The sequence below is a fragment of the Stylophora pistillata genome, chromosome 1 (assembly GCF_964205215.1).
Source record: "Stylophora pistillata chromosome 1, jaStyPist1.2, whole genome shotgun sequence".
NCBI lineage: Eukaryota > Metazoa > Cnidaria > Anthozoa > Scleractinia > Pocilloporidae > Stylophora > Stylophora pistillata.
In genome coordinates this window covers 11,991,549-12,016,572 of record NC_142519.1, presented here as the reverse complement: position 1 = coordinate 12,016,572, position 25,024 = coordinate 11,991,549, and the positions used below count along the sequence as shown (strand labels likewise).

The 25,024-nt window shown below is 38.6% G+C and overlaps 2 protein-coding genes across 3 annotated transcripts in view; both read left to right on the top strand.

Annotated features, from left to right (window-relative positions):
- The window catches only part of LOC148741234 (GFP-like fluorescent chromoprotein amFP486), a 164,959-nt gene that overhangs the window by 30,621 nt on the left and 109,314 nt on the right, over positions 1 to 25,024 (top strand). Inside the window, exon 5 of one of the 2 annotated variants that reach the window (XM_088737095.1) lies at positions 11,008 to 11,218. The exons of the other annotated variant lie outside the window; for it this stretch is intronic. Coding sequence (XP_088593221.1) covers positions 11,008 to 11,128 — 121 coding nt within the window. The 3' untranslated portion in view covers positions 11,129 to 11,218. Of the gene's footprint in view, positions 1 to 11,007; positions 11,219 to 25,024 lie in introns of those variants that run through there. 2 annotated transcript variants of the gene reach the window in all.
- Positions 9,178 to 25,024, top strand: part of LOC111344517 (GFP-like fluorescent chromoprotein amFP486) — a 124,577-nt gene continuing 108,730 nt past the window's right edge. The window contains exons 1-2 of the mRNA XM_088737124.1: positions 9,178 to 9,275; positions 9,704 to 9,919. Coding sequence (XP_088593250.1) covers positions 9,193 to 9,275; positions 9,704 to 9,919 — 299 coding nt within the window. The 5' untranslated portion in view covers positions 9,178 to 9,192. The remainder of the gene's footprint in view (positions 9,276 to 9,703; positions 9,920 to 25,024) is intronic.

Below are 25,024 nucleotides of genomic sequence, written 5' to 3'. Positions count from 1 at the left end.
CTATGGATGACCCTGATGTTAGTTATTTCGATCTTATACGGAGTGGTCGACATTGACGCATGGAAGCTACCTAGTTTGTGGTGTATTACAGCGTAAATCGATGGCTGCTCAATTTTTTTTTATATACGTACCGGTTCTTTCTTCTCACTTTTTAGGTTGAAATTTTTCATGGGATTAATGGGAATATGATCGGTGGGTTCGGCTGGCTTGTCTGCTCCCTGCCTTTAATTCGTTCTTTATTGGCAAAACAGTCAGAAAAACACAACTTACAGAAAGACAAGGACGCATCAAAAACAGTTGCTAGGTCATTTTAAGCAACATATGGTAGTCTGCAACCTTTCCCTAAATCAGGGCAGTTTGGAAAGCTGCGAAGCTTTAGAACAATATTTCGTCTCTCAAATCGGCACTATTTAAATCTTCACACTATCACGCTTTTCGGTCAACTAGTTTATTTCGTTTTTCTCGTTACCAATCGTCCCCATCAATAGTGTAGCTCCATTTTCTGCCTATAAAACAGACACAGCTCGTAATTCGTATCAGTATTCGCTCTGACGAAGTGCTAACGCTCGAAACATCTGCTTTACAAACTCTTTACGTTGGCCAATTGACATTATCAAGTCAGTTGATTAAAACTAATTTGTCTTGTTATACACACCTGCACCTAGCTAGGCAACACCACAGTTTCTTTACAAACATACCCCTTATCAAAAAGAGCTGGGAAAGGCTGTCGTTCTAATTATCTAAGGGGTGCCCTTGGAACGGGGAAATTTAGTTTGGAGTGCAAGCTTCCGTCATTGCTCCTTTTTTTGTCTACCACAGCTGTTCTATGCAATCTAAATCTCATTCACCCTTAGTCAGCTGTCAGCGAACGGGCCAAGATATTACTCGGGTTGAGAAGGACGTTACATAAATGTACTTCAGGTATTCGTTTTGTCTGGTGGGACCATTGCAATTGCAGAGTAAAATATAAAATATCTAAGCAATCGACCTCCCTTTCTATCGGTTTACCAACGTAAATACCCACGCGGGCTCTTGGGAGAACACGAGAAAAGTTTTTAAATAGCCAGCCAGAGGCTTTTTTTCTTTTATTTCAGATATCTTTGGGGATGTAAACCAATCAAACCTCAGGCACGCTTCCTAGACTCGCATTTATCAGCATTTTTAAAAGCCACGAACTACACCAATCAGTGACTTGATCTAGACTCTCCTGGGCAGTGGTGGACGTTTGAGATGGAGGGCAGCAATTATAGATTAACATGTCATCAGAAAACATGTCTGCAAGACTTGATAAAATTCTGGGATGTCGTTGACATAGCTTTGAAGTACAGGATAAATAACAGGGGGGTAAGGATGCTCCCCAGTTGAACACCAGCAGATATGACAGGCGCCCAGTCAGATTGACAGCCCTCTATTGCAACAAGCTGAAATCGACCAAGGAGAAAATTAGACAGCCAGGAAAGTAGAGAGCCGGTAATGCAAAAGCATTCTAGAGTAGAAGACGGTCGTGAGGAACTGAATCGAATCGAATGCATTTTCAAAGTCCAGGAATATGACATCCGCAGAGAAGCGTTTATCTAGTGCTTTGGACCATTCATGGAAATGGTGCATCAACTGAGAGGTACAGGAGTAGTCATCACGAAAACCATACTGATGACTACTAAGTAGATTATTTGATTCGACAAATCCAAAAATTCGATGGTATATCCACAGGTGGCCCAAGCTCTGTCACAGGCTCGTTCACAGTGAATAATTAAAGAGTTTGTATAGTGGTTTAGTTCGACTTGCTTTTGAGCTCCGTAAATGTAAAGTTGTGCGAAACGATCAAAGAAATGAAGTCTTACCTTCATAGAGAGTAGGCTGTGTTGTTCTCCTCGCGATTTGAGGCGTTTTGATGTGTTTTAGCTTGACGCCCTAAATCACCATGCACAAAATACGGGAAGGTCAGAAACTTCTGTTGACATATGCTCGCCAAAATCGATCGGAAACAACACTTAAATACTTTCCCTCGAGTCAACACTTGGCAGCACGAAAGCCAAACAGTTGCCCTTTAAGTTCACCGAAAAAAATCCCACAAAAGACGGTTTTTCGAGCAACCACTCTAGCGAGAATTTCAATTTAACAGCCGTTCTGAAATCTTCTAATGCGTGAAAGGAACTTCTTGTGCAGCTGAGAGACCGTTAATGAGCGGTCAACCTGGACCCTAGTCAAATCTCTCTCAACGGGTCCTCCCCATAGTCTTCTAACACCAACTCTTCACAAATACTAAGGTACCCCGAGTAAGCTCATCGACTTGACTACATCGTCGATGCTGTCCATCTTCACTGTTTTCAATGGATTTTTACAAATATCCTCTTACCTGGGGTTCCTTAGTATGTGGGGAGAGTTGGGTCTATTACAAGAAAACATTGATAAATACCGACTTTCTCTATACTTCAATTTAATTATCCTCTGAAATACCCTCATGGAACAGTTCAACAAATACTTCTTCTCGTGTTGTGTAACTTTATCTAATCTTACCCTCTTCGTATTAAGCTTACAAACATTCTTTGTAATTCTTCTAACCTTTTACTAAACTATTGTAAATCTCAACTGAGTTCAGATATAGGGAAAAACCAATAACGGCACCATAAGCAAAACAATAACGGCACCATATAGCCAAGCTAATGAGTGGTACTTGGACAAAATTCAGGACAACAATGCATTGCAACTTAAAGAGTTAATGCTCCTTGATTTACAATAACAAACAAGGAATAAATTGTGCTAATGATCTGGTGTCAATAAGGAATGTTGGGAATCAGTTGTATTCAAGTTTGTCTCAGTTAAGCAGACAATCATTTTTAATGCAGACAGAATTACCGACACTTTTAAATGTGTTCGAGACTGACTGTGAACTTCAATACCGCAGTGAAAGCTACACAGGTACTATTCATCAAGAAGCTACAACAGAAGGATATCAGTACTGTACCTCCTTAGATAGAGCCTTTCAATCACTCATATCCAAAAATTTCAACAATTTTGTCTTGATAATAGGATGTACGGCAGTTGCCATTGTAAAGGCAATGTGGGCTTGAAAATATTCGATTCTCATGCAAGGGACATTTATAGTAGAAGCCATCCTCAAGGTACATGTGTGCTGCTTGAAGTATCATTACTGAATAGCTTAGTACATTATTTTCAGAGTATACATAACGATGATATATTTGAGTTGATAGGGGTTAAAATTTAATAAAGTTCAAAATAGTACAAGAACAGGTCATCCAAAAAACTGAAGAAAGAACATTGAACCTCATGTTATAACTTATGAATAATTCCTCGGTTAGACCTATTTGTCGTTGTTTCCGATCAACACACAGGAAAAGAACTCAGCATTGGTACCAAATACTGAAACAACTCCATCATTTTGTTACAGTTTTATAATACATAATTCCCAAAATTGATGCTCTACCATGCAAAAGCACTCCCTTTAGCTATATAATGTTAGGGTGGTTTCAGATATTTTTCTATTGAAAACAATGTGAACTATTGAAAACAATACGAACTATTGAACAGTAATATCGCTTTAATCTGCTGATTTCTGACAACTCCCCTTGGGTGAACATTTGGCAACAAACTTTGACTCGGTACCAATAATAAATAAAAAATTCCCTTCTCCTTGCAGTTAAAGGCAAATACATTACCTACTCAGGGTTCGTAAAAGCCTTGAAAGTCCTTGAAGATGCTTGAATTTAAAAATAAAAATTCAAGGCCTAGAAAGTACTTGAATCTGAGGACGCAGGGCTTGATTTTTGCAATGCTTTTTCTTTAGCAATTTTCAAGTTGAAAATTATAGTACTTTCATGGAAAAGTTGAGAAATAATATAAAATAATTTTAAAATTGTTTATGCAAACCTTTCCAAAAGTGGTCCTTCAATTTTCTAAAACTTGGTCTTCAAAGTCATTGAAAAGTCCTTGAATTTCAACCTTTGGCATCTGTAGGAACCTACTACTATATGGAAATATATTATTTTGATTGTTGTCCAGTACTATAACAACATTCATTACACTCCAGCTGACAAAAATAAACACAAGTAGACTTAATCGAGACCGGCAATGACGAAATTACGTGACGACAGTAACAACCATAATCTCTGTGTGATCTACTCCAGCGTGTTCTGCTCCGCTGCACTCGTGTGTCAACAGAAGCAATTTGATTTCCATTCCGTCGCAATCCGAACCGGAGTTTGTTTTACGGCGTCAGCAAGTGGTCTCAAATTTCGCGCTTATTAACTCAAGATCTATTAGGAATAAGACTCTCATGCTGAATGATTAAGTGACTGAACATAATATTGACATTTTAGCGATTACTGAAACCTGGCTTCACGATGATGACTTCGATGTTTATTTTTGTCGGGATATTTGTCCTGTTGGATTTACATTCCATCATATTCCTAGGGCAACCTCGGAAGGCGGGGGGACGGTCTTCTGGTCAGAAAGTCTTTCAAAGTTACTACATTGCAATCTGAGGAATACAGAAGTTTTGAAATTGTACGAGTCCTTTTAAAATCGACTGGTAATTACAATTTGAGACTTGTTATTATTTATCGTCCTCCTCCATCTTCTCATGTTCTTAGTGTGGCTTTGTTTTTTTGATGAATTTAGCACTCTTCTCGAGCCCCTAATCCTGACACCTGAACCTCTGTTACTTGTTGGAGATTTTAATTTTCGTGTAGACCAAGCAAATGGTTATGATGCAAGGCGTTTTTTAAGTATTCTCGATTCCTTCGATCTTATACAACATATTGCTGGGCCAACTCATCATGTTGGCCACACACTCGATTTGGTTATCACAAGAGCTAGCGAAAATGGAATTATTACAAATTGCTGTGTACCACATCGGATTTCTGACCACTTCGCTGTCCATTCTAACTTAGCTTTAGCTAAGCCTCCTCTGGAAAGGAAAACTATCTCCTTCCGCAAGATTCGGTCAATTGACTTTGACAAACTTCGCAATGAACTTTATAATTCTAGCTTAATACTTGATCCCTCTCCTGACCTCGATGCACTCGTTTAGCCTCTGTTACTTGTTGAACCTCTTGCTGAACACTACTTTATCGAAACTTGTGGATGTTTATGCTCCTGTTAAGACCAAAACCGTCACTGTTCGCCCACACTCTCCATGGTATACTGACGAGATCGCTCCAGAAAAATGTAAGAGAAGATCACTTGAACGTCGCTGGCAGTCAACACATCTACCTGGAGATTACGAGAACTGTGTGAAACAGTGCGATGCTGTCAATGGCCTGCTTAATCAGCAATAGTTTCTTTTTATGGCAACATCATCAAGAATTCTAAGCATGATCAGAGGGTTCTGTTCCAGACAGTTGATAGGTTACTACACACTAAATCTGACTCTCTCTATCCTACATCGAGTTCTGACAATGAATTCGCTGACTTTTTTACTGAGATTACTAGCTTGCGAAATTCACTAGACACGGTTCTTCAAGTACTCTAGTACATCGTGATGATTTCTCTCATGCAAGCTGTGTGCTTTCGCATTTCAAGAATGTTATTGAAGCTCAAGTGTCTAGTCTGATTACTGGTTCTGCTATAAAGTCATGTCCTCTCGATCCTGCTCCAGCTGTTGTTAGGAAGGAAAGTCAGTGCTTTTGCCTGTGATGACCAAGACTGTCAACCTCTCTATTAACACCTCTGTGGTGCCTGACTGTTTCAAGTTGGCTATGCTTAATCCACTGCTAAAAAAAACAGATCTATATTTTGAGGTTCTCGCTAATTTTAGCCCAATCTCTATTTTAATGTTCATGTCAAAGCTTAATGAGAAAGCTATCGCTCTGCAGCTGATTGATTATATCACGATAAATAACCTTGATGAAGTTTTCCAATCTGCTTACAAACAACTGCATGGTACTGAGACGGCACTTCTCAGAGTCCAAAATGATATTTTGATAGCTTTAGATAATCATAAGTCAGTCATTTTACTACTTGTAAATTTGTCCGCTGCGTTCGACACGGTAGACCACACTATTTTACTAGCTACTCGGTTCGGTATCACTGGCTCCGCGCTCTCTTGATTTACCTCCTATCTTTGCAATCGTTACCAGTTTGTTGGTATTAGGGGGGAGTGGTCTACACATCGCCCATTGCTATGTGGGGTTCCTCAGGGGTCTGTTTTAGGTCCCATACTCTACTTACTGTACACTTCACCACTCGGGGATATTGTTGGAAGGTATAACATGGGTTATCACTTTTATGCCGATGATACCCAGTTGTACTTGTCCTTCGATTCCCGGGGTCGTGATGCGGAGGCTTTGGCAGTTTCTCAGGTTGAAGCCTGTGCTCGTGAGATAGTCAACTGGATGTGCTGTAATAAGCTTAAGCTGAACGGCGACAAAAGGAGCTACTTGTTATTAGTTCTCAGTATCGGCCTCGTCCCGTGTTATCATCTGTTAAAATTGGTTGTTCCGTAGTACATTCATCAACATCAGCTCGTGATTTGGGTGTAGTTTTCGACAATGGTCTAACGTTTGAGAAGCATATTGGTGCTATATGTAAATCGGCTTTTTATCATCTAAGAAGGATAGCCAAAATTAGGAGCTATCTGTCAGAGGAGTTTACAATAGCGCTTATACATGCTTTTATAACTTGCAGGTTAGACAAAGGGAATGCCCTTTTATACGGGCTACCAAAATACCAGACTCAGAGACTACAGTCTGTACAGAAAGTAATTGGAATACAGCTTACGGCGAGATAACCGAAATATTCTACCACAAGTTCTAATCACCGTAGAAATCGAACATCTGCTTTCATGTCAAATTCACGAACACATTAAAAAAAAGGTGACAGAAATTCTACCTGAAAAAAGACTAGACTGCCAAAAGGAATAGGAAACAATCCACTTGCTTATTATAATTTTTGTACTAAATGGCTAATAGTAATGTAACTTATTTTCATTTATGTTCTTTACACTTAAATGAGTTTAAAAAAACACTTAGTAAAAATTTTTGCTAAATGCCAACTTTGTATTTTAATACTGTTTTTTGTCTTTTAAGAACTGCTTTTCAGCCTCTCAATTGTTTTTACCAATTACGCAAGAAAACCTTCTAAAGACGCGCACCATTGTCTTCGCTCGCGACTCTAAGAGGATCCAAGTTTTGCGTCATTTAAAAGAAACTCTTTTTGGGTGCCTTTATTTATCAATCAAGTCAGATTGCTCATTTTTCTTTGTAAAGTTTTACACTAAGATCCTATTTGTTTCCTTTACATTTTGTTATTTTTGCATCATATTTCCTGCAAACTTCGTATCTTTTAGCTAATATCAGAATCAAGAAATTGTTTCAGCATATCATGTCTCCATTGGTAAGTTTAAACATCCATTTCAAAACAAAAAACAAAACAAAACAAAAAACCAACACTTGAGGTCAAAACTTCAAAAACATAAAGTTATATATAATGATAATGTTAATGATAATGTTATCAGTTGCCAAGGTCTGTCCGTTACCTTTAAAGAAGCCGGTTTTTTATTTTTTTGTCCATCGATAACTTTGCTTATAGCAAAGAATTGATTAATCAAATAATACGTTACGTAAACAGCAAGTTAGTTAAAAGAAGAAAAAGGTTACTAACCAACAAATTGCATAAGCTATAAAGAGTCTCATATCCAAAAACAAGGAATCGAAAGAAGTCAAATTTTAAAAAGATCAGGCAAGGGTCAAAGTATGCACTAGAAAAGTCAATATGTAGTTTATCTTCCATGGTTATATAATCACTCATCTTAATTAAGAAAGACTGGTGCGGGAAATAAATTTTTGCCGCGCCCCAACGCAGTACGCACATGAAAATCTTATCTAATTTCTTAAAAGCCACTACGATGGCGGTGCCTAAATAAGATCACTGTAGTTTCACTTTGTTGCAAAGTTCCCGTAGAGTTTCAAAACATTATATTTTGTTTTTTTGTTCCAATCTGACCGAGGCAGACCTTTTGGCGCCCAAAATGATAAAAAAATGTATATATCCTCAATGAAAATTGATTGGAAATAAACAATGAATGCACGAGGCTCTTTGGCCTTGGAGATCTTAGCTTTAGATACTTCAACGATACACGCGCGTTAAGCATGAACCAATTGTTAAATTTCACGTGATGGTTCACGTGGGATCATCATTAATAAAAATCACATGATGGTTCACGCTGGATCATCGTTATTTTAAATCACATGATGGCTCACGTGGGATCATCATCATCAATGAGTGTTTGTTTGTTCTATTTAGCTTTAAAATCGATCCACCCTACCACTGCAGTCAGTTCAGCTTCGTCGGCGACGGAGTGAATTACAACAGATTATCTCAACTCCTAATCAAGTTTTGAAAATCAAACCACTTATCCTCAACATGTCTCATCTAAAGCAAGTAAGTGAATTCTACGTAGGCTATGAAAAAGTTAGGCTTCGACAGGATTCAAACTTGCGCCTCTCAGATTCTGGTTGGGCGCTGCTACTAACTAACTAGGAGTCCGCACGCTGGAGGAATCTGAGCTTAATCTTTAATGAAATGAATTTCATTCGACCTGCGCATGAAAATCAAGTACATTAATTATTATCGTGGGTGAATTTTTGACAATTTTCCTGGGTCTTCTAGCCTTTTCTCAAGTAGGATTCACAATATTTTGTAAAAAGCACAAACTTAATCTTTGCCTGTGGTCATTAATTATCGCCTAAGGGGAAGAGGGGGGAATTGTTTGAAGGAGTTTGGTTCTTTCCCGATAAAATTTACCTGACCCCCTAAGGTTCTGAAATATTCTTATCATCCCCCCCTTCCCGTCAATACCAGCTAATTGGCAGTCAATTCTGTATAGTCCCTTAATATTTTGTTGACGACTACTGATTCACCCTTGGTTCCCTCTTAAAACTGTGTGCTCCCCCCCAAACTAATCTTCCTTCCCCTGTGATAGATAAATACTTATCCGTTAGAGTGACGAGTCAATCTCAGTAATGACACAACGTTGGGAACAATTTGGCAGGGTAAAAAAAAGGATGAACTTGATCGTTTTATTTCGCAAAGTTAACTTGCCAGTTTGAAAGGGTATTTATACAGTCGTACAAGTAATCCGCTGGAAAACCAACTTAGGTCTCTAAATTATTAATTTCAGTAGAAAATAATAATTTCTTTACTTTCTTGCCTAATCAGGGCATTTCAGAAGACATGGCTATGAAATATAAAATGGAGGGCTGTGTCAATGGACACCCCTTTACGATCACAGGAGTTGGAAACGGAAACCCTTACGAGTAAGTGTCTCTTACAAGACAGACCAGAAATTATTTTATTACCATGTATTGCAATTTATTGTTAAACACAAGTAAGGGCTTGACAATGTATTAGTGATGTTTGGAAATGATAAGTGAGCAAGAAAAAAGACTCATTAGAAGATTTTAGGTCAAACTACGAGCTTGTCTTTTCGATTTTTCAAATAACCTATGTTCCAAAACATCATCATCTTTCTCCAGAATCAGGTGAGGTGTAAAAGTTACTGCAAGTTATCTTGTAAAAGCTCAGTCATAACTTGATTCAAGTAAGTACGATACTGTAGTCTTGACTGAAGCTTAAATCATCATGAGCATGAAATCTTTGGTCCACCCTGAAATTTCGTACATTTCCATTCATAAGTGAGTCCTTTCTGAAAATAATTTTCAACACGTTTATCATCTTATTTTAGAGGGAAACAGAATGCCAATTTTGAGGTCCAAAGGGGACCCCTTCCATTCTCCTTTGACATACTGTCGTCAGCATTTATGTATGGAAACAGATGCTTCACTAAGTATCCTGCCAACATACCTGACTATTTCAAGCAAGCCTTTCCAGCTGGAATGTCATACGAAAGGACATTCATGTTTGAAGATGGCGCAGTGGCTACAGCCAGTGGTGAAATTAGGTATAGAAACCATTTCTTTTATGGTATAATTAAAAGATGTTTTTAAAGGTAATCTTCAACGTCATTTTTTACACAGAGACCATGTGTTATCCACCGTCAGCTAGGGAAACCACACAAAAAGCATAGTGGCCTAAGAATATGCAGGCTACTGCAGTTTTAAGGGTGTTTAAGCCCTTATAACCTAATGGTAAAACAAAAAAAATTAAGATGATACTTGTGAGTAAAGGGGCTAAAATTGGAAAACGTCGTAGTAGAAATGACTAAATTTAAGACTAGACATTGAAGCATTATTCTTTAAGGCATATACATTGCAGTATTAGGATTTGACGCAGAAAACAAGAAACAAGATTTATTTAACTTTGTCTTTTTTAACTGATACCTCAATTTTACAGTCTGGAAGGCAAATTCCTCCACCAAAAATCCATGTTTCATAGCGTAAACGTTCCTGTTGTCGGACCCATAATGAAAAAAGAGACCACTGATTGAGACCCGTCCTTCGAAAAAATGACTGTCTTTGAAGGGCTGTTGAAAAGCGATGTGACTATGTTCCTTTTGCTCAAAGGAGGTGGTTACCACAAATGCCAGTTTCTCATTACTTACAAGTAAGGCTTTTGTTTCTGAATGGGCTTTGACGGTTGTGAAATGCCCTTTTGAAATTTTGGCTCTCCTCTTTTGCTTTTTCACAATTGAAGAAGCTGAAGACATCAAAGGGATAAGGAGGGCCTGAAAAGAACGGCTTTGTGCTAGTTTTTCTTGAAACTAATTCCCTGGGTAGCTTAAACTTTTTTTTTCCCTACCTTTTCTCCATGCAATAATGCCAATGTTTATGAAGGAAGTCAAAACTTCCAACGCTCATGAAAGCAGAAATGTGTCTGTGCCTACGGGGCTCCGTCCTTTTTATCCCTTTCTTTTTTCGTTTTTCTTTTCATCATTATGCAGTCATAGCTTGTTTGGTTTTGGTTTGTTTTTCCTTCTTAGTTGCTTTCTTCTTCTTCTTCTTCTTCTTCTTCTTTTTCTTCTTCTTCTTCTTCTTCTTCTTCTTCTTCTTCATCTTCATCTTCATCTTCTTCTTCTTTTTTTTTTCACAGAACAAAGCAGCCGGTCACACTGCCCCCAAATCATGTTGTAAAACATCGCATTGTCAGGACTGGTGATGGCGACAAAGCCAACCTGGTAGAAACTGCCGAGGCTCATGTTAACCCTTTGTAGGTTAAATAACTCTTGGCAAGATAGGAACATTTTCATTACTTACAATTAATGTCCTGAATTCATTGTAAATCGAATCAGGTCAATTGGAAATAATAATAATAAAAAAAACATTGATTTAATCAACTGTATATTGATATCCTCTCATTTCGTGCAGCCATAAATGCTCCCTGACAGGGGCAGATCTAGAAAATTCAGAGAGTGGGGGCCGAGTCCCCCATCCTCCACCTGAATGAAGACTTCACTTTTCAGGAGATGCTGCATACAACCATTGTGGGCGTATAGGCGACTTTGCCAAAAGTGGGGTCAGAATGAATGCCGGGATTGGCCGAGCCCGTACTAGGTTGCTCAAGGGCCATATTTCTTCGAGCGCGCGCGGCGTATATCTTTGTTGTTGTTGGGTGAGATGTGGAGTCCAAAAGCTTCGCAAATTCCTTTAGATTTGTCTGTTTGGAAAACTTTTTGCTTTCTATGATGGGTCGAGGTGATCATTTATCTATGTGGGAATGTGAAAATGACTGTGAACCTCCCGAAAGGTATAAAATTTGAACGAAAACCTTTTTCTGCCAATCTGTGGGTTGGTGCTGAAGTCTGTAATAAATTCGTACACCTTCCGTTCCATTCCGTTTTATACAGCCACGATCCTTCGTGTTGTAGAGTTTCGAAAAGCTTCAATAATTTCAAAAAGTTTTATGTTTGCAGCCTTCTCTCGCTCTATGATGGGCCGAGGAGAACATGCTAACCGAAGATATCCTGTAACTACGTAAATTGAAGAAAATCTGCTATTTACATTTCGCGGCAACGTTTTGTTCTTAACACCTGCAGTTTCCATCACGGCTGCGATTGACAATTACGCCTGTTCTTTTTCTTTTGTCTGGTTTTCATTGGAGGTCAATTGATAGCTTTACTCCCATGGCTTTCCCCTGGAATAAACATTTAAGATGTCAATATGTCGATCCGTTAGGATTACCAGACAAAGCGTACTACCAAAGCAAGGGACTATAAAATCATGAGAATACAAACTGTATAATATATCCTCTTGGCCAATATCATTAATAAAATGCAAGGAAAAATAACTGGGAAATATCCCTTTATTCAAAAAACTGTTACAACAGACCGATCAGAAGGAAAAACCAACGCATTTCTTGCATTTACCAGACCCGAGCGATCTTTCACCATCACGGATTACATAACTTCATGGCCATAACATCGCGTAACATTGTATTAAGAATTCTGAAAGTTTAATAATTTAAAGACAATTCTTCGATCGAAAAATACCTTAAGACCAAATGGAAAGAAAAAAATTACCAGTCCAAATAATAGCTAAAATGTCGCAAAGCCTCACATGAGGTCAGCAAGCTCTGTATACATTTTCTGGCCGTAGTAGTCCCTGCGCTTTCGAGAATTACATTTTTCGTTGCTCCAGCGCCAATTCCTTCGCTTTTCGTCTTAATTTTCAATTGTTCGTGGGATATGTAGTTTTCGTTTAAGCTCCAAAAGGTCTACTTTAAAGGGGATGGAACAGAACTTATGACACAATGCCACATGATTTTAATGGCCATAAAGTTAGGTAATCAATGACGGTGAGGATCTCGCCCAGGTCTCGTAAATGCAAGAAATGCGTTGGATTATTGATTTTCTAAGTAACCGGTTCCAAAGAATCAAACTGGCTGAGGGATGCCTCTCTGAGTGGGGCTCAGTCCCCTCAGGAGTCCCTCAGGGGACGAAATTAGGGCCTTGGTTGTTTGTGGTTATGATAAACGGCCTTGTAGTCGATGGCACGCGTGTCTGGAAATATGTAGACGACACTACTGCATCTGAAGTTCTCGGAAAGGGCGGGGTTAGTGGTGCCCAAATTATTGCTGATAAAGTAGTCGAGTGGTCTCTGGCTAGCAGGGTCGAGCTCAATAATGAGAAATGCAAAGAGCTTCGAATCTCTTTTTCCCGAAATAGGGCAATATTTGAGCCAAATAGGGTACATGGCAAAGAGTATACATGGCTCGCTGATAGTGCAAAGTTACTGAGAGTAACAATCACAAGTGATCTGTCATGGAACACCCATGCAAATGATGTTATCAAAAAGGCAGCCAAAAAGCTATACTTTTTAGTGCAGCTAAAAAGGGCCAAGGTTCCCTGCAATGACTTGAGGTTATTTTACATCACGTGTGTAAGATCAGTTTTAGATTATGCGATCCCTGTGTATTATTATTCACTCCCAAAGTATTTAATTAATTAGCTAGAGAGAGTCCAGAAGAGGGCTTTAAAAATCATGTGCCCTGGCCTCAGTTACGATGAAGCTCTTAGTCACATGGAGATAGTGCCGCTTAGCGTCCATCACAGTGATATTTGTGCCGCACTTTTCAAAGACATCCTAAGTGACTCAGATGATAGGTTACGAGCATTATTGCCGCCTTCACATCAGGCTTGCAAATATTCGCTTTAACGAACACGCAATTTTGACATTCCTAAAATAAACACCAAACGTGTAAGAAATAGTTTTATTATTAAGTCATGTTTTAATAAAAATACGGTATAAATTAATTTTAGATCTTGTAGGTGGCTTTTCGAACTTAATGGTACTTTATCATCTACCTTTATTATATATTAAGTAATTTTATTATTTACATTTCAACGGTACGCAATTCAGCCCTTGGCTGCTATGTATTGTTTTCAATAAAATCTATCTATCTATCTATCTATCTATCTGTTTTTTTGCTTCTGATCGGTCTTTTTTAGCAGTTTTTTAAGTAAAGGGATATTTCTTGGTTATTTTTCCTTGCATTCTATAATTTTCGGAGAGAGAATATCTTGTACAGTTTGTATTCTCATAAATTTATAGTCTCTTACTTTGCCGGGTAGCACGCGATTGTCTGACAATCCCGACAGATCGGCATATTGACATCTCAAATGTTTATTCCTGGGGAAAACCATGGGAGTAAAGCTATTAATTAACTTCCAATAAAAATCGGCCAAAGGAAAAAGAACAGGCGCGGTTGTATATCGTAACTGTATTGGAAACTGAAGACGTCATAAACGAAACGTTGCCGCGAAATGTCAATGACAGATTTTCTTTAATTTACGTAACTTACAGGATATGTTCGGTTAGCATGTTCTCCTCGGCCCATCATAGAGCGAGAGAAGGTTGCGAACAAAACTTTTTAGGCATTTTTGAGCCTTTTGGGACTCTATAACAGAAAGCATCGAGGCTGTGAAACGGACAAGTGTAAGAATTTATGACGGACTTCACCACGAATCCAAACATTGGAAGAAAAAGGTTTTCTTTTCAATTTTGTACTTTTCGGGATGTCCACGGTCATTCTCACATTCCCACATGGATAAATGATCACCTCAACCCATCATAAAAGGCAAAAAGGTTTCCAAACAGATAAATCTAAAGGATTTTGCGTAGCTTTTAACCCAAACGCATATTGCAAAAGACTGTTTATTGTTCAGGAGAACTACGTCTTTGGAGAAAAGGTAACACTTTCATTTCACCTAGTTTACCCCGAATCAAGGAATCCTTTTTAAGATTTCGTAATCGATATGGATAGTTTCCGAAAACAACAACTCAAGGATTTATTTATCGTCGAAGGGACGCCGGTAACAACATACATGCCGAAATTTATAAGATAGTTAACAAAATATTTGAAAATAGGCGCTCACAATGTAAAACATTCACTATACCTTGCTACTTGTAATTTATCTCTAAAATTGAACAATCACACAACAATATCTTCCAATGAACAACGCTTCAAGGAAATTTTAACACCTAAAAGTAATTAAGGTCACAAAGTTCTTTTCCAGCCATACATTTACATTCAGCTACATTTACATTCAGCAATTAAAATTTGCTTTCAGGGTATCTTCAGTTTGATTCTCGTCGACTAATAAAACGAAAGAAAATTAACCGACTGTACTTTTCCTTTCCATACTTATTAAAATGCTCTACAGGCACAAATTGGTTTGGACTTCGATTTACCGAGAAGTCCTTCGTCCTTAGTTATGGATCAGTCACTTGCCTTCCTTCCTCGCTTTAGTCTCTGGTTGCGCCTCTGGAGTGTACGGGCCAATCAGAGATCCGAGCAAGCAAGGATAATCGGGCAAAGCCCCTTTTTTGTGGTGGATACCCTTCGTCAGAGTCACTCCAATTCGCATGAAGAGTAATTTTTTCTCTCTATTTCAAACTTTGGCAATTAAGTTATCCAAGAGATTATCTTATCAAACTTCGGCTTCTTATAATAGATTAGAGGGATAAGCATCACCCTGGAGGAGTTCATATTGCAAGCAAGAAGTGTAAAAAGGGAAAAAGTTCAGCTTCTTTTCCATCTACATATTTCAGGAGCTTACTCGAGAAAAAATGTAGTTTGGCTGCTTAGTTTTTAATCCAGACAATTCTTCTGCCTTTCCCTTATAATTGTGCGCACCAAGTTTCAGGGAAGGGGAGAGTCTATTTTCATTATGTTAATACAGGTTAAATGATAATAATAATAATAATAATAATAATAATAATAATAATAATAATAATAATAGTAATAATAATAATAATTTAGTTCGTATATTGCGCGCTTTCCATGACATGATTAAGCGCGCATTACCTAGCTCTTATTAACCGAGTGGGAGATCTGTATGGGAGAATCTTGATCGAGGTCGCCAGGAAAGACCGAACGCAGTGAGGTCTGTACCAGCGACCAAAGTCAAGATTCTCCCATACAGACCGACCTAGCTCGGTTAATAACATGTTTATTATATGGCTGTGTCTTATATGCCAAATTTTTATATTCTTTGTACCTTTTTTTCTACACCGGTCTAGATGCCGGTCTAGATGGGAAAATTTAGACCACTTTCAATATTGATTTCTGCCGATCAAATTCCTGAATTCGGCAGTTCCTAGTCGTTGTGAGTTACAGCCATATTATAAATCTTAATAATAGTTATTAAGAATATACTATGATAAAATTAAAGCATACAACATATGTTAAGATACTAGCAGCTATCATGATAAAATTGTAATGACAATTAATGAAAAGCTTCCTTAAAGAGGTGCCTTTTCAGGTGGAACTTAGATCTGTATTAGAACGAATCTCACGCGGCAATGCATTCCAAAGTCAAGGGGCTTCGACCTGGAATGATCTGTCTCCGAATGTAACCCTACTGCTAGAAGTTCACGTTGTAAGCAACAAACCATCCAAGGAGGATCTTACTATATAAATTCCTGGTCTTTTAATTGACACAAGTTCTCTTAAATACGTTGGTGCAATTCCATGGATGGCCTTATAAATAAATAGCAGAGCCTTAAAATTAATGCGTTGCCTAACCGGTAGCCAGTGCAGCTCGTATAGCAACGGCGTTATGCTACAGTAGCGTGGCGCGCGACAAACTAGTCTTGCTGCGGCATTTAAAACGCGCTGAATCTTATTCAGGTGAGAAGTTGGCAAGCCATATAAAAGACTATTGCAATAATTTACGCGCGAGATAACAACCGCATGAACGAGGGCTAATACGGATTCGACTTATATTATGCAAATGATAGAATGCCGAGGCGCATTGGTTACTTATGTGGAATGACATATCCAGATTACGATCAAAGATTTCGCGCAACTGATTTCGCCTCTACGACTGTGTCACCTACAGTAATATCATTCAAGTTGACTTCCTCTAACTGTTGCCTAGTACCCACAAGCATTAGTTCAGTCTTATCATCATTTAACATCAGTCGGTCTTCAATCACCCATTTCCTCAAGTCATGTATGCAGTCGCGCATAACATTTAGCGCGGCCTCGTCCTCCCCTTGCACAGCGGGACTAAGTGCTAAATACAGCTGTGTATCATCTGCGTAGCAATGTACACTTTGGAGGTGCTTGCTGACGATATCAAACAGCTTACTGGTGTAAACCGTAAAAGAAGAGGCCCGAGACAACCCCCTTGAGGATCTCCTTGTCTGAGTGGAAAAGCAGACTATAGGCCATCATTTATAGTGACACGTGAGGCGTGAGTAGTCCAGTGGTCAGTGCGCTGAACTCTGGGTCGGTTGGCCCAGTGTTTAAGCAGTGGTTTCAGTAAAGCCTCCTTCCAATCGCTAGCAAATTCGCCAGATTCGACTGACAAGTTAATCATGTTCGTGATCACAGGTAACAACATGTGCAAAACGTCAAGGACTACCGAAGTAGGCACTGGATCCAGCGGACATGATTTCTTGGCAGCTCTCTTGATCGGCTCAGAGACTTGCTCTTGAAATAACGTTTTAAAATTGGCACGTGACACTTGTAAAGGGGCAATTTAGGGCCAAAACGTTGCCAAGAATTGGAAAACAGAGCATCCCCCCTGGCGCAGAAGTCTCACATTCTCCTTGATGTTTTTTACTACAGATCATTTTTAAAACCTGTCCAGGTGTGATATGACAAGTAGATCCTGAACAAAGTTAAAAGCATAACCCTTTGTTACGAACCTATCTCGCACACTTTCAGGATCCTCTATATACCAATGGATTGTTACGTACCTATCTTGCGCACTTTTAAGATTCTCTTTCATTGGATTTTTAGGTACCTATAGGATTCTATTTTATCTTTTACTCAGCTCGTGAGCGGGCGGTATTATATAAATCCTATGATCTGATTGGTTCCGAGAGCAGGCAGTATTCTGCCATCGACCCGCTCACAGCGGGCGGCATCCTATCCATTGCGTGTTCAGCCGCCATGTGCATAGTTAACGTCGTTGAAAAATTTCATAATTATATTTTTTTCCGGCTGGTCAGCATTTTTAAGCAAAGATTTCGGTTACGACCTTTAACCTTTCTCTCTCTCAATTAAAAAAAAATAAAAACTGGTTTGGTACTGAATGTGTTTTTGTAGTAGATTGACATGCGGCCATAAAACCGTTTGTAATCCAATAATCCTTCTCAAAACGTAACTAAGAAAGTTTAAACGAGAGGAACTTGACGTTAACAATTAGTTTTATCATTGTTACTTCCATGCATTTAATTTCACAATTCTACAAAGCAATTTGTTTGTTGACGGTAGGATGTCGAAGGAAGGTTTGAGTTCTGCTATAGATGAAACTTCGATATTTCTACTGTACATTTCACAACAAAAACGGAAGAAATACGATGACTAAAAGTCGCATTATATCCCCTTGTGTCTTAGTAGAAGAAGCATGTCATTTGACTTCAAGTGCTCGGTGGAAGAAAAATTTTACAGACGCCGTTACAGCAAGCAAACAAGCAGACTCTCATAACTTCAGAACATACATTTGAATGTACTTGCAATTTGACTTTCCTTGACATTTAAAACTGAGCAGAGAGAGTAATTCTTTGTAGATTAATCGTCGTTGAAAGAGGAAAATTCTTTCTGTAAAATTAGTGAAGATAAAAAGGTTACAGTCAAAGATAGTCATTTACCTCGAGTTTACTTGCTAAAACAAGTGCTTTGTCTTTATCAAAAGTTTCAGGGGGCTTATTTTTTTTTTTCTTACGCGCTTTCTAATTGACAGTTATCAGATCGTGAGAGATACTTATAAGAAAATTTTTCAATATTTGCTGGGAAACCTTTTAAATCACCCTTATCAGTACGCGGATAAAACTGTTTCAATGAAGCCTCTCTTTTTAAACTGCATTACCTCTGTTTTTTCTCTTATCTACTCGCTCAAAAATTGTTCCGTTCATGGGGGATCTCGCTGTCAGTTACAGCCCTAGGTTATTCAGGTTCTTTTTACTAGCATTTCGCTAAGTTTAAGAAAAAGATAAAAATGTTATTCACCATCCTGGGTCGGTCCGTACTGGGAAAAACTGTGCCCTTCGTCTGGTGTACCACCCTCGAGCGATATCCAAGACCTCGGGCACAGTTTTCCCAATGCGGACCTCCCGGCTGATAAATAACATATATCTATTGATCAATTGTTAGGTTCCTGTCTCGCGTCTTTTAGGATTCTCTATCACTGGACTGTTACGAATCTCCCGCGCACTTTTAGGATTCTCTTTAATTGGACTATGAGGTACCTATCTTGCGCACTTTTAGGACTCTCTTTTATCAGATTGTTACGTATCTACCTCACGCACTTTTAAAATTTCTTTCATTGAATTGTTACGTTCCTATCTGGAGCTTTTTAGGATTCTGTATCACTGAATTGTTAGGTACCTATGTTGCGCACTTTTAGGATCCTCTTTCATCTGATTGTTACGTACCTATTTCGCACATTTTTGGATTCTCTTTCATTGGATTGCTACGTGCCTATGTCGCGCACTTTTAGGATTCTCTTTCCTTGGATTGTTACGTACCTATGTCGCGCACTTTAAGGATTTCGTGTTACGGATAAAACGATCTGCAAAGTATTCATCGATTCCTTATCAATGCTGTGTTTCTACAGGTGATTTACGTGGTTCGTCGGCTGAAAAATTTGTGTCAACAGTTGTGTCATGCGGCAGAATAGGAGCTCACAACAACTGTGCCTAACCTCTTTCTTTAAAAATGTTATTTTTGTGGTGTTTTTTGTTTTTGTTGTTTCTTTTTCTTCCAATTTGAATTAAGTCTTTGTTAATTTTGCGAATATAAATGCAAGGCGATAGTTCGAAAATAAATGCTAGGTGATATTTCTTATCCCATTACCATAGCATAACATTTACCGTACCATTTTCTCTCTCTCTCTCTCTCTCTCTCTCTCTCTCTCTCTCTCTCTCTCTCTCTCTCTCTCTCTCTCTCTCTCTGTCTCTCTCTCTCTCTCTCTGTCTCTCTCTCTCTGTCTCTCTCTCTCTGTCTCTCTCTCTGTCTCTCTCTGTCTCTCTCTGTCTCTCTCTGTCTCTCTGTCTCTCTCTCTCTCTCTCTCTCTCTCTCTCTCTCTCTCTCTCTCTCTCTCTCTCTCTCTCTCTCTCTCTCTCTCTCTCTCTCTCTCTCTCTCTCTCTCTCTCCAACTTTTCCACTTAGCGGGTATAACATCGTTTTCAAGCTGAAAAGATTAATTGGAGTGAATACCTCATTTGAGTGAAAAATCATTTCTTTTTACAATTAACGTGCCGTCTAAGAATGTATTATTGAATTAAATAATGGTTTTCTATTAGCAAAAAATAAAGAAAAGGGAAAATTGCACCTTCAAAGGTGGTACGCAGACATAACTGATAACCTGTTCAAACAATTTGGTTTAATCGACTGATTCGATAAGGTGAATTGGTCACCTTAGTTTATGTAATTCTAAAGATGGTGTTTTTGAGCGTCAGGGTGAATGACGAAGGGCTTACGCTCCAAAGTTCAGCTTTAGAATCTCTGTTCGGTGAGAATTCACAAAATCATTCGCGTCCTTGTGGCTGGATTTGAGACTATTCAGTTGTAACCTTTGCAAATTGTTGGTTAGTGACTCGTTCCGTCGATCAGTGGCTTGTTTTTGGAATGATCATTTGTTGTTAATCAATTTGCGGTCTAAGTTGCCGACAGACACAACTGATAACATAATCAGCGTGGAGCGTATGTTGATTGGAATTTTGACCTCGAGTGTTGGATACACCACCACTGTCTGCATGCAACTTTTAATCTTTTTTCAGAAGCAGGCTATTTAGAATTCTATGAACGCATTACAAGCCTTTTAGCTGCAAGAACGTCAGAGCTTTATCAATAAATGCAGCTAACCCTAGGACAGTTTCTCTAAACTCTACCTCTCCGTAAGGCAAACATTCCAAAAAGTAGCTTTGATAGGCCATAACCCTTTGGAGTGAGCTGACGCTTTTTTCCTTTCTTTCAAAACTTTTTTGTCTATTCTTCATTAGTTAATTTCAAGGTTGTGTTGCGCTGGAAAGTTAAAAAAAAAACCACTATCTGCAAATTCAATGGTAATTATTGAAACGTGATACGTTCGGCATGATGATTTTTGCCACGTCCAATTAAGACTGTGACTTAAGATTACAGCAACAGTCTTTATGTTTAAAAAAAGAAACGAAGGAATGGAGAAATTAAAAGAAGCATACTTTATGTTATGTAATCATTGTTGGTACCCAGAGGTTAGGGTAACCATGAGGCTTTCGAACTAGCCCTTTTAAATTATTATCATTATTATATTAATCTGAATTTTTCAATCAGCATTAAAAAAAGAATAAAAGAACATTCATTGAACAAATGATGAGTATTCTAGAGAAAGGGACAAAAACATAGCAATTACGCAATACGTTGACCTCTATAACACGTTTACTTAAGTAATCATCTGGAACTGTTTGAGCGGAACAATGTCAGATAACTAAATTTTTCCTTTGTATACGTCCTCAAAACTATTTAATAACTTAGCCCATGGAGGGCTCCAAAATGTTTTGATTCCTTACTTATTTACCTATGTGTGGCAACAAGTGTCATTCTTCCAGGGCAGTCCAGTGCAGTAGTGGGGGCTAAATATAGAGAACCCCTCCGGCCGCTTGACCGGGTTTTGTAAGGATCAGTATTTGTGCTTTGTGTCTTTGCATTAAATTTTTGTCGGTCGGCTTTTTCACGGCGGTGGGCGGTAGGGGAGGGGGGGGGGGGGGGGTTGGGGCTTAGACCAACTAGCACTGATTATCCACACAATCGAGTGTCTGCGTATTTTTCTTCTCTTTAAATTCTATCCTCCCCTTTTGTTCAATACAGCAAGATAGCTTCCTTCTGGCTGTTCTGGCTAAAAACCCGCAAATTAGCGAGCCAACGCAAAACATCAAGGTTAGCTTTATTTTGGAAAATGTTGCTCGAATTTACTGCAGAAACCACCGGTCTTAAAACATGTTGAATAAGACTTGCTCTCTAATCAACCACTAAGGTTGAATAGCTTAGTAATAAAATTAGCGAAAAAAAAGCAAAACTTTATGTTTGTAAATATTGTCATGAAATATTCTAATAAAATTCCACGGCTCAGCCGTTCCAAATTGAAGTAGCCCTTTTTAATTGACTCTGGTGCTTAATTCTTCGAGAAACTAAATTAATTCATCATTGTGAGTTGCCCTTAAGGGCCATCTTCGGATAAATTCAAATGCATATATTATATATAAATAGAAGCCGTTGAAGAGCCGATAATTACACTGTCTCAAGAATGAATCCTTTGTTCAACCTGCAAGTAAAAATCCGGCACTAAGAGCTTATTTATCAAAACGTGTACAAAATTCGTCTGTCTCGTTGCTAAACATCATTTTGTTCGGAAGCGAGTTAACTACGGTGAATCAGTAACGCGGTAGACTTAGAAAAAAAAACTAAGAACCTAGAGGATGAAAATCGTGATAACTTGCTTAAGAAGTTTCAAGCACACGCGGGCTAATTGCGCATCACTGACAAAGCCCTCCATGGGATAAGTTATTAGATAGTTTTAAGGACGTTTACAAAAGAAAAATTTAATTGTCTGGCAATGTTTTAGTTCCGCTCAAACTATTCCTGATGATTACATAAGCAAACGTGTTATGTAATGAAACGTAATACCTTTCGTGGGAATAGTCGTCATTTGTTCATTTAGAGTCTGCTTTTTAAAGGAATTAAAATTCCCTTTTTTTGCTTAATGTGGATTGAAAAGTGCAAACCCTCGCATACTGGGTAACAGTATTAAACTACTTTGGCTGTCCTCGCTTTACACGTCAATCGACGTTCGTTGTTTCCATTTTTCTATTTGGATCTGCGATTGAACCTGCAGATCATGTTATCAGTTGTATCCGTGTTCGGCCTTTGAAAATGCCACTTTGGGATAAAAACATGGATTAATTTAGTGGTGCAAAAATATGGGCGGCATTTGACGGTTGGCACTGTACACTCTTGAACGCTTAGATGAAAATCAAAATGCAGCTTTTGAAAGTAACGAACCAATACCGTGAAGGAGGAAGATGGAACAAGAGATCAGACGCCGTGGATTCTTAAATGAATGGAGTGACTCTCCCAAGTTCTCACGAGGCACTTCGTTTTTAAAGTTAACTGTATTTCAAAAAGAAAGGTCTGCATTCGAGTAACAGACATGGTTTGATTGAAAATCCCTTTCATTAAATGGCAAAGCCATTGAATATATTAGCGTACTGGCTCAGTACGGAAATATATTCATGTATCGGTTGTAATTTAGCGGCAGTTACAGATCTAATGCATAGCAACATTGATAGACAACCTTTTTTCTGGGCTTTTCGACCAAAAATGCGACGCTTATGCAACAAATTACGTTTATATGTATGCTTCGACTTAAAAGAACTTAAATTGCGCTTGTTTCCTTAAAATATAGACGACAGAGATTAATTATTGAACAACTTCTCTACGTTGATCTTGGTTGGATGTGCGTCAAAACTCAAAAATTAAACACCATTTCGCTGACACGCGTGTAAACAAATGTGTTTAAGTTGTTGCTTCTTAATAACTTTTGGAAAAAGCAATGAAGCATACGTTGTGAAAAAGAAAATGAATTTAATGAACCTTTTCAAAACATGAAGACTGTTGCTGCAATCTACTCAATAGTCTTAATTGATCGTGGCAAAAATCATAATGCCAAACATGTCACTTTTTAATAACTGGTTTCTACCTTAATGGCTTTGCAGATCATTTCTCTTATGAACTATCCAGTGTAACACAAACTTGAAGTTCACTGGTAACTGGAAGGAATAGACAGTTCACTTCAAAGCGGTGTGGTCTGTCAAAGCTACGTTACTTGATGTGTGCCTTACCGACCTACAGTTGAGCAAAATTATTCTGGGTTTAGCTGCACTTGTTGATAAAGCTCTGAAGATCTTGAAACTAAAATACTTGTTTTGCGTTCATATTTTAACCTGTTTCTGAAGCAACGCATAAAAAGGTTGCATGCAGACAGCGGTGGATCCAACGCTCGAAGTGAAAATTCCAAAAACATACAGTTCACGTAAGGTTGATTCTGTCTGCCACTTTTGATCAGCTTAGGCGGCAAATTGATTTAAAGAAATGATCATTCCATAAACAAGCCTTAGATAGACGGACGGGTCACTTACCAACAAAGTGCATTGGCTATAACTGAAGTCTCAAATCCAACGACAAGGAATCAAATGATCTGTGAATTTTACATAACAGCGACTCTACAGCTGAAGTTTCGAGCGTAACATCAATCCACCCTAACACTTCAACAGATTATTTTATCTCGCTATCATGTTTTGAAAATCGAGCCATTTATCCTCCACATGTCTCATTCAAAGCAATTCTAGAACTTTTAATTAGTTAAAACTAAGCAGAGAGAGCTGCAATTGAATGTAACCTGCTAACAAGGAATAACGTAAACATCTTGTTAACGCAAACCACACCCTAAACATGCTCTGCAAACATTATGGCCCTAGACTACAATCAAGTAAGGCAATGATCGTCGCATGTGAGCTGCAGTCTCAGCAATTACAGAAAAAATGCCTAAATGCTTCGACAGGATTCAAACCTGTGCCTCTTAGATACCAGTTAGGCGCTGCTACTAACTAACCGACTAAGAGTCCACACGTTGGGAACAAGGCAAATTTTTAGGGTTCTTCTTTCCCGTGGAGGAATCTGAGTTCAATCTTTAAATGAAATGTATTTCATTTAATGTGCTAATGAAAATCAACTAAATCAATGTTCCTCACAAGTGACTTGCAATTTTTTCTGGGTGCTCTAGCCTGTTCCTGAGTAGGATTCGCAATTATATAGGGCGTAAACTTAATCTACGGAGCTAGTATTTATTTATCACCTGGGAGGGGGTTGTGGATTTTGCTTATTTCATGATAAAACTGGCCTGATTCCTCGGTATCCTTAAGACGCCCCCCCCCCCCCCCCTTCGTTGCTACTTAATTGGCAGTCACCTTTGTATAGTTCCCCCTGTATGTTTTGTAGGCAGCGACTGTTCCCCGTGGTTTCCAGTTATAACCATGTAGTACCCCCTACACTAAGAATCTACCCCCTCCCCCCTCCCCCTTTCTCGTAAGGAACAGCAAAAGGTGTCATGATAAAGACTGAT